This window comes from Arachis hypogaea, chromosome 5, assembly GCF_003086295.3.
Source record: "Arachis hypogaea cultivar Tifrunner chromosome 5, arahy.Tifrunner.gnm2.J5K5, whole genome shotgun sequence".
NCBI classification, from domain to species: Eukaryota; Viridiplantae; Streptophyta; class Magnoliopsida; order Fabales; family Fabaceae; genus Arachis; species Arachis hypogaea.
Window position 1 is genome coordinate 12,056,271 of NC_092040.1, and position 10,685 is coordinate 12,066,955.

General features: G+C 33.9%; 1 protein-coding gene across 1 annotated transcript; it reads right to left on the bottom strand.

Annotated features, from left to right (window-relative positions):
* Positions 1 to 7,265: 7,265 nt before the first annotated feature.
* On the bottom strand, positions 7,266 to 8,675 carry LOC112800790 (glyoxylase I 4). The gene is made up of 3 exons (XM_025843185.3): positions 8,214 to 8,675; positions 8,017 to 8,134; positions 7,266 to 7,931 (listed from the first exon to the last, which is right to left on the bottom strand). The coding sequence occupies exons 1-3, from the start codon at positions 8,375 to 8,377 to the stop codon at positions 7,626 to 7,628; spliced, it is 588 nt and encodes a 195-aa protein (XP_025698970.1). The 5' UTR covers positions 8,378 to 8,675; the 3' UTR covers positions 7,266 to 7,625.
* Between the last annotated feature and the right edge of the window lie 2,010 nt (positions 8,676 to 10,685).

A 10,685-nucleotide genomic window follows, 5' to 3' on the forward strand; every position in this document is an offset into this window, starting at 1 on the left:
CTATTTTTGTTTTTATATTCAGTCTCTATTTAGAGATCTAAATTTTAATAATTTTAAAGTGGTTAATTTTTTTCTTTTGCAGTGTAATGATTTATTTTTATAAGTATTTTGAATTTGATTATACATGTTCTACATATATGAAAAAAAGGTATAAAAAAAATTGTTCATGAAAATTTTTATAAACCATAAAATGTTATGATCTATCTCTTGAAAAAAAATTATCTTATTGTGTTACAGATGATCTGTGTAAATTTAGAAATAAAAGAGACTAAATTTTATATTTACTTTTTACTTGTTAAGAATCTTTGTAATTGAATATTGTACTTCTCTTGCTCAATTTTTTTCTTTCAATTATTTCATAAAATATGATATTTTATTACTCAATATCTTTTCTCACATATTTTTTTTGTGTTATTTAAAGAATATAAAATGAGAAATCACACCTTATCAAATAATTAAAAAAAAATTAAGAAGATCTATCTCTCAATTTATAATTTAATATAGAGAATATTATCTTATTTTTTTGTTATAGAACTAATATTTTTGCTACTATCTATAAATACTATATATTTGGCAATTTTTATGAGTAAAAATTATTTTTTTAAAAAAAATTAAAACTCTTTTCTGTGTTTTTTTTTATTTATCATAACCCATTACAAAATCCAAAAGAGAGTGAAGGGTAAAATTAGGTTGTTTTAACAAAATAGTTGACTAAAAAATAACGCTTAGAATTTTTATAGTTCGGTCAAATTAGGTTAATAAAAAAAAAGCTAGGTTGACACATACTTAAAAAGCTACTAATATCACTACATTTGACCAAAGGAAAAATTATATATACTTGTTGCGTATAGATTTAATTTGATACCTTATTAATATAATAATTGATTATTTTTTATTATAACTAACCATCGATTTGTAATATAAAAATTAATCAAAGATAATCAAACTAGTAAGATGAGATTGCACAAATTAGCATTATTAAGAAAAATATCATTAAAGTTGGTTGCGTGTCTATTAGAATTAGTTGGTGCTCTACTAAGATTTTATTGTGCTTATTTAGGGCGGTTACTACACAATAAATTTCACACCAAATTAATCACCAATTTTTATGATGCAACATGAATGACATGCGAAGAGATCCTAATGTAAAAAACATTGATAGTGGAGATGTGAGGAAGATATAGTAGTGCTAGAAGAGACGGATATCTCTCATGGTGTAAAGGCATGCACAAAGAGCTTAACATGTCGAATTTTTTCGGCACGAAAATTCTCTGCAGGTATTATGGAGAATGCACTGTCCGTAATCTGGGATAAACCAACGGGGTTTAGAGTAGTCAATCAAGGGAATAATCAGTTTCAGTTCTTCTTTGATGAAGAGAAAGACATGCGGCGTATTGAGAAAGGATTCCCTGGCTATTCAAGGATTACATCCTTCATGTGTGACAATGGACTGACACACATAATTCTGAAGAGAATACAGATTCAAAATTCTCCATTTAGGTGCAATTTTGGGGTGTCCCTGAATGTTATAAGACTTTAGAAGTTGGACGAAAACTTGGTGAAAAACTGGGAGAACTTATGGAGATAGAAATCTATGAAGTCAAAGACAAAGAATCTCGGATACCGAAAGCAAAAATCATGCTTGATGGGGATAAGGCAGTGAAAGATAGTCTCAGGGTGAAAGGACCAAACCAACGACTGGTGGAGGTGGGGCTGAGGTATGAACGCATTGGAATCTTTTGTACGTATTGTGCTCACATTGGGCATAGCGCGAGGGTATGTAATGTTCTATTAGTGGATGCAGCCTCAAACAAACTGAACCAAGACTTGGTGGGAGAAGGGTTGAAAGCTGACCAAGTTGGAAGGAGGGTGGATATACGGGAGGAAGATAATCAAGGCAATGATAAACAACATATGCATTTAGCCCCAAAACCAACAAAGAAACCAGTCCCTTCATGGCTACTTGATGGCTTTGCAAAACTTGAAGTTAATAACCAGGAGCAGCAACGCAGTAGTCTTAATACAAGCAGCAACAGCACTAATCTAATGGGAGAAAATAAGGGTCACTGAAAGACCATAGTGGAGAATGTACTCGTGGATCCACCAGTTCTCGAAGACATTACCTCTGCTACTAACATGGAACTGAGGAGCCCAGGCTTTCGTGTTCAAATGGCAGAACCAAAGAAGGCATTGAAACTGAAACAAAAGGCCCATCAGGGCAGCAGCGAAGTAATACCAATCATTGGCGGCAAACGGGAACTGGAAGGGAAAGTAAACGACGGGAGCCACAAGCGAATATGCATAGGGAACATACTCATGGAGAATGCAAAGGTGGGGGATGCCAGCCTCAAAATGGCATCCAAGAAGCCATGAAAATTCTAATGTGGAACTGTCAGAATTTGGGGAGACCCCTGACAGTCCACAATCTTAAAGGGATCAGTCGATCCCACTCCCTCGAGATTGTGTTTTTATGCGAGACAAAAAATCCTTCTCGAAGTGTGGAGCAAAAGTTGAGAGGATGTGGTTTCAAAGACTGGAGCCTAGTCAACCTGGAAGGAATAGCAGGAAGATTGGTAATAGCATGGAAGGAAGGTTTGGAGGTAACAGTTATCAATTCTACCCATTTTTTCATTGCTGTCACAGTTAAAGATGAGGTCACAAATCATGATTGGTGTTTTCTTGGGGTTCATTTAAGTACTAACGACCAGATTCGATCACATCAGTTTGTGGAATTATCATTAATATTGCAGCAGGTTCATGGGGAAGTTGCAATCATCGGAGACTTCAATGCCATCACAAACCAACGTGAAAAAGAGGGCGAAAATGAGAAATCCCTAGCTTCCATGGCATGTTTTAATAACTTTCTTAATGACTGTGAACTGGTGGACATTGGTATGATTGGTAGGCCGTTCACTTGGTCAAACAGACAAACAGGAGGAGACCTTATTTAGGAGAGACTTGATAGAGTGCTTGCTAGAAATGGGTGGTTGCAGAAGTACCAAAACATAGTTGTTCTGAGACTTTTTGAATCTGGTTCGGATCATGCACCACTACTCCTAGACACAAACCCAAGGCATGAGCAATCTAAACGCCGATTCAAATTCCAGGAGCGATGGTGTGCGGTTCCTGATGTTAGGAATATTATTCAGGATACGTGGAGAGATGAAGTGGGGGGTTCACCTATGTATAGCTTGGCCCAAAAACTCAAGAAATGTAGGCACAGACTTGTAGCATGGCAGAACAGGAGCAGGTCAAATTCTAAAGTGAAAATTGATGAGCTTCTCCTGCAAATTGAGGGTATGCGAGCCAGAGGGACACATTGTGGTGAGGAGATGATCGAGTTGGAGTGTAGTTTGGAGATAGCTTACCACGGTGAGGAGATGTATTGGAAGGAAAAGTCTAGAGTTAAATGGCTCCAAGCAGGGGATCAGAACATGAAATTAGTGAAGATGTCTTTCGAGCTGTGTAGATTTTCTTTGCAGGAGGGAGGATTCTTAAGGGATTTAACCATACTCAGATATTCCTTATTCCGAAGGTTCCAGATGCCAGCAGTATGGCTCAGATTCGGCCTATCAGTCTTTCCACGATTATCTATAAAATCATGTCAAAGGTATTGGTTCACAGACTCCAACCTATTATGAACAGCTTGATTAGTCAGTCTCAAAGTGCATTTATTAAAGGGAGGATTATTTCGGATAATATTCTTATTGCTCATGAGTACATGCATTATCTTAAGAACAAGAGGCAAGGGCTGGAGTATGAAATGGCAGTTAAGCTGGACATGAGTAAGGCATATGACAGGGTTGAGTGAGATTATTTGTGGTTCATTATGGAAAAATTGGGCTTTGAAGAGAGATGGATAGGATGGATGCGGGAGTTAGTCACTACTATTTCTTATTCCGTCAATGTGGAAGGTCAATCTTTTGGTTTTTTCAAACCAAATAGAGGTATCCGACAAGGAGACCCTCTATTGCCATACCTATTTCTTTTCTATGCTGAAGGATTATCCTTTATGCTACACAAGGCGGAGCAAAACAGACTGATTCAAGGAGTTCAGATTAACAGGAGGTGTCCTCGAGTCAGCCACTTGTTATTCGCAGACGATTCAATCCTCTTTAGCAAAGCTACAGCACCAAACTGTGAAAGAATTCTGGACTTATTGGAGCATTATCGAAGTTGCAGCGGGCAGCAAGTAAACCTGAGCAAGTCAGCAATCTTTTTCAGTCACAACACTCCAATGGAGACTCGGCGCCAACTGGCTAATGCTCTCCACATTGACCACATTAGGATACAAGATAAATATCTTGGGCTCCTAGCTATGATTAATAAATCCAAGCGGGCTACCTTCAACTTGATTAAAGAAAAGGTTCGGAAAAAAGCTCAGCATTGGAAGCACAACCTCCTCTCGGCTGGTGGAAGACATGTATTAATTAAGGCTATAGGAGAGGCTATACCAATTTATTCTCTGTCATGTTTTCGGTTGCCTGATTCTCTGATTATGAAAATTCACCATATCCTAGCTCAATTTTGGTGGGGTCAAAAGGGGGGAAGAACGGAAGATGCAATGGGTTAGTTGGGATACTATGACACGACATACGAGTGAGGGAGGTTTAGGACTAAAAGATCTCAGGGCCCAAAATCTTGCTCTTCTAGAAAAACAATGCTGGTGATTAATTACTCATCCTAACTCACTCCTCACCAGAATCCTCAAAAGTAAGTACTTCAAATACTCTGATGTAATGAAAGCAGAGGTTGGAGTATTACCTTCCTGGGAATGGAGAAGTGTCCTTGAAGGCAGAAAAGTGGTGGAGAAAGGGCTTCAATGGAGAATTGGCACTGGAGAGGACATCCAAATTGTTGGCGAGCCATGGCTTCCTCTGCCATACCCTTGCACATTACCTCCAGCAGTGTACCTACAAAACACAACACTACCAATATTTAGAGTGAAGGATTTAATAAATCAAGAATAGAAAAACTGGAACCAACAACTCATCCAAGAGCTTTTTCCTGTGGACATCAGTAATAAATATTAACAATCTAACTGGGGGAAAATGAAGACAAGCTACATTGGATTTTGAGTAAGACGCACTAATACTCTGTTGCGTCAGGGTACAAAGTTGCTTATAATTTCTTCCACAGCCCAATCGAAAGCTGCCCAGACTATTTCAGACAAAGCCCCTTGTGGAAGGGACTATGGAAGCTCCAGATCCCTCATAAGATAAAGATCTTCCTCTGGAAGTCACTGCATGACCACCTCCCAATCTTACAAAATATCCACCAGAGATTTTTAGGAATGTCGGGGGAGTGTCCTGTCTGCCACCAGAAAGAGGAATCAACCTCCCACTGCCTAATCTACTGTTCTGAGGCTCAGGAAGTGTGGAAGAAAACGCCCATTAGTTGTTTATTACTGCTACAAAGAACGATGACCCTCCGAGAGTGGTGGACACAAATGAAAGAAAATATAGCACAACAGCACCATGGAGATTTTGAGCTCAATATTCTTGCTATCACTTGTTGGAGTGTCTGGAAAAGTAGGAATCTGAGAGTCTTCAAACAAACCAACAGCTCACCCAATGTAGTGGTGGAGTCGGTCCTAAAGCTCTGCAACGAACTGCAATGCCACCCACAGAGGAGTTCGAGCCCTAATTCTTGAAAGATCATCTTTGATTTTTTGCTTTCCTTTCAATTTTTTCGAAGCTACACTATTGTTTGTTCTGTACTATTGCTTAGCAATCTATGGGAGATTCCCAAATTTTGATTGTAAGTTTAATTTTGGACAAATTCAATTATTTTAGTAATAAAATAATATACTATTGTCTTTAAAAAAAAGAATATCATTAAAGATATCAAGTTAAATTTGGAAATATATTATTATAAGTGTTTGGACAACTGTTGTATATTATCAAGATAAAGAAAGAAAGTATTTTCACTTCAATACCAACAGAAATAACTAAATAAATAGTGCAATAGCTAATTGATGAAGAAAGAAAATCATTCCAGCATTAAAGAGAAGATATCAAGCTCTATAAAAAAATATTTGATCAAAGGAGGAAGGTAACAATTTGAATTGAAGCTGAAACATTTTATCCTCATTCTTTATTTATTGAGTGTGTTCTGACTTCTCCTTTGTTTAGAACTAAATTTTCTAAAATTACAAAAGATAAAAAAAAAGAAAGTAGTGCACACAAAAGTCCATTATTGCGTTGTTTGAAGGTTTTAATTTAAAAAAAAGTGCCGATTTATAGTATATTTGATTCTCCTTAATTAGGTTAGGTTAGTACTTAGGTGAGTGACTAAGTTTAAGATAGTTTAGATGAAATCATGAAATTACAAGAGTGTAAATCTTTTGGTATCGGTGTTTGTAATTTAAATTAATCATAGTAAAAATTCTACCATAGTTATAGTGAAGACTAGATGTAAGTCATATTACACTTTGTGGCCAAACTAAAATACATCCTGATCTCACTCTTATTCTTTTTTACTCTCTGCAATTTCAATTCTGATCTATTATACGCTAAGAGATGAAACAAAATCAAAAATAATTTTCTAAAATTAGAGTTTTGCATAATTTGTTTATTTAGTTTTAAGATTAGTTTTTTTATTCAACCTGTTTTTTAACTCACTTGAAAACCTTCTATGCTAAATAATTGGATTTTTTTTTTGTATCTTCTGAATATCAGATTTTTTTTTTTAAATTTGACTATTAAAACCAGGTGGTATTAATTTTAATTTTTTTCCCAAACTTAACTCAAACTCATCTTATTTTCAAACGTTTCTTATTATTTTTTTATTAAATAATTCTTAATTCTTTATTTATTATGTTTTATATTAATAGTTTAAATTTATAGTTTATGTTTTAAATTTTTAAATTTAATATTTATAATTTAAGAATTTAACCATTTAAATTTTTTAACAACAAACACTGCACTTCTTAACTCTTTTTTATCGGCATTAAAATTCGGCCTCGAACTCAAAAGAGTGAAAGACACTTAAAGAAATGAAAAGACTAACTTAGACTAGCTTCAATTGAGTCCAATCTTAGTTTTTAATGCAACATCTTAGCTCTTCGCAGATGTGGCAGTGCCATGCATAGTGTTTACAAGATACAAAATATTATGCATTTGTTACGTGGTAACGTTATGCCATTGCCGGTGGTTGTTGAAGCAATTCGGTATTTGTAGGCTCCAAATTAAACTTGTTCCTCGTGGGTTAGAGGGTGGGGGGAGAAAAACGACAAATTAAATATGCGTGTGAACAGCACTGAAGAATCACAATTTCATTTTATTATTATTATTTCAAACACCATATGACACAACATAGTTTGGTTTTTTTGGTCCACTCTTCCTTGTGCACTTGTGCGTAGATCTGAAACACAAATAATTAATAACAATTCTATCTTCTTACCCACCCACATTCTTCTCTGCTTTCATGGAACAATCTTTTGCTTATATCTTACATAAACAAAAGAAGAAGGAAGTGGAGTTCATCCATTTTAACATGAGATATTTTCATATAGATATAAGTTTATCATTTCATTCGTAGATACACAGAATAAAATAATGTTTATTTTGTTGGTATCTAAAAATGAGTTGAAAAAACTATATAGAGAGTATAGACAAGATTGATTAAAAGGAGAAGTTCATCATGTCCATGCTCAAGCTTTCCATCATGATATTCTCCATGAATCCACACTTGGCAGGTGGTGATGCTGCTTTCTTGATGAAGCTGTGGGTTCTAGGCTTGAAGGAGCATGAAGAAATAATAGGAATGATTGGGATATTCTCACAGTTGCAAAGCTCAATCATGTATCCATCAGGGTCATGGAAGAACACCTGTTCCACCTTGTTCCCTCCATCATCTTCCACCAAAGCTGTCACATACTTCATTCCCATGTCTTCTATCCTTCTCTTAACAAGTCCAACATCCGTACACTGCTCAAAACCCAAACATAATTGAAGTAATTATTTAATGCAATGTCTTAATAATCATGCTTCTGCCCTCTAGAGTGTTACATACCTGGAATGAGATGTGGTTGTCCTTGGGATTAATAGGCCTTGCTTCATTCATGCATGCATCAAATTCGTCTATGTTTGGATTCTCAATCAAGTGTATCCCAATCCCATAATTGTACAACCTAATAAACATGTAAGAGGAGATTATGAAAAGGAAAGTAATAATAACATTTAGGTATATATTTGTAAATGATTTATTACCATGCTCCATTGAACTTGAAAGAAGAAGGGCGCTTGATGGAAACAAAACCCAAAACATCCTCGTAGAACCTCATAGAGTCCCACACTGATCTGCACAAGAGAGACACGTGGTTCAATGAGAGCAGAGGAAGTGCCCCACAGCTTCCAACTTCAACAATCTCCATTTTTCACAATTGTTGTGTATGATGAGTTACTGATGATGTGATGAATCTCAGAAGTAAACAAGCTATTATTATATACGAGTGATTTTTCTTGCACATATCATAGGAGCCTTCCTGGAAGGTTCCTCTGAATGAAGGGAAAATGCAAAGGGCCTGTTTTGTTTGTTATGATAAAGTGTTTACAATTAGCTGTTAAACATGGTGGTGATTAGAAGTATAGAAAGTACAGAGGAAATTCTTTAAGCTTACAAGTTGGAACACAAGGGACTTGGAATCTTGTTATTAGTGAAGTTCCAACCCCTTAATAGAACGGACCCTAGTACTACAATACAACAACGTAGGGGGTTCAAATTATTAAGAAATTTCTTCGATGCTTCCCAAGCCAAAATTTTCACATTCCTGTTTTATTACTTTTACCTTGCCTATCACACACTATATCTTTTCTTTTTTTTTTTTTTTTTTTTTAACTACATATGAAGTAATGAAGATATTTTACCTTCAAAAATAATAGTTTAAAACTAAAGTTTAGCTAGAGCATATGTCAAGATTGTTATTAGTGAAAAATTTTAATTTTTTTAATACATGTAAAATGAATACATTAGAAGTTTAAACATTTTATATTTTTAATAAAAATTTTCATAATTAATAATCTTATCATGTGTGCTTAAAGTACAAGATAATTTGAGATAGAATAATACTAAAAGATCATTTTTTTGTCAACATAAACTAACTTTTTTAAAAAAATTATTTTAATTATCTTAAATTTTATACCCTAAATTATGAATTCTTAAATCTAAAAATTAAATTATAAATCTAAACTCTGAAGTAAATTAATATTAATTAATAAAAGTTTATATGTAATTGTCTTCATATTGTTAGTTAAAAATTATTAAATAATTTAATATATTTAACTAAATTGTTATTTAAAAACTCTTTAACTATAACTTTACATGAAAATACTGCATGCATGTGAGTGTTAACCATATTGACTAAATAAAAATTAGTTTCCTATATTTTCTTTTCGTGATATCTATTTTCTTTTTTTTTTTTGACAGGCTTTTCGAGATATCCATTTCTCTATATATATATTGACTTATTGAGAGGAGGGGGGTTGTGTCTAATATCGAAAGTTCCCTCATATTTGACGCGTCACTCATCTGGGCTAAATACTCGAAGATGGGCTTTGTGTAATATTGGGCCTATATTAAAGAAAAGCTATATCGTTTTGGGATCCCATTGGCAGTAAAAGATCTTCAATGAAGTTCTACTGGACCTTGTCCAAAAAATGCTCTACGGGCCCATATGATACCCGTAGCCATGTTTATAATTTTTTTAAAGAATCATCCTTGCTATTTCACGTCTCGACAACAAAAACAAAAATTATTGGCAGTTGGGAACCAATTTAATTTTTAAAAAAAGTTGACACCCACTGATAATTTTTTTAAGAAATTTGTGTATAAATTAATGGGCAAGAGGACAGCTTATAATTACATATTTAAAAAGTTACTTAAAATACTGGTTTTTTTACAAAATAAATGGCATAATCTTAATTGTCGCCGAGATTATTAGTTTTTATAATTTTATAAAGTATACAGACTAAATAAAAATTTACGATGTCTATAATATAAATAATATAGTCAACTTTGATAATTTATTTGTGGTGAGAATGAATATTGTCTAAGTTGACTAGTTCAAATATACGTCCAAATATCGGTTGCGATTTGTGATTTCAGGTTCGCCAACCCCTAATCCACGCGTATAAGGACCAAAAGAGAAATTTTAATTATTAGGCTATAAATCGCTGTTAATTTAACGCATTAACAACTCAAGCCATTTGGATTCATTTGTCGGCTTTCAAAGTTTCAATATCAGACTTAATTAGACAAGTCTAAAGCAATTAAGAACATCATCCCTTCACCTAATGCACATTAACTTCACCTAATTGCGACCATCATGTGTTCATCGTTTACAACATACCAACAGAGCTTTGCTAATGCTTCTCTTAAGATTACTTATTACGCCAGTTTCAAAGAAACAGATTCCGAAACTACTTTTATTTTGAGGTTTCATTTAATAATTTATGGATTTAGCTCGGACACGTGTTAATATTACTAATAACTAAAATTTTTAAATATTTTATTTTCATAAATACACAATAAATATATTAAAAATTAAATTTTATATTTTTATATATTTTTAATCAATAATTTTAACATGTATTCCAAAATTACATCTTAGCTAACTCATAATATATATATATATATATATATATATATATATATATAATTCTTACGTGGATCAATTTCTGAGT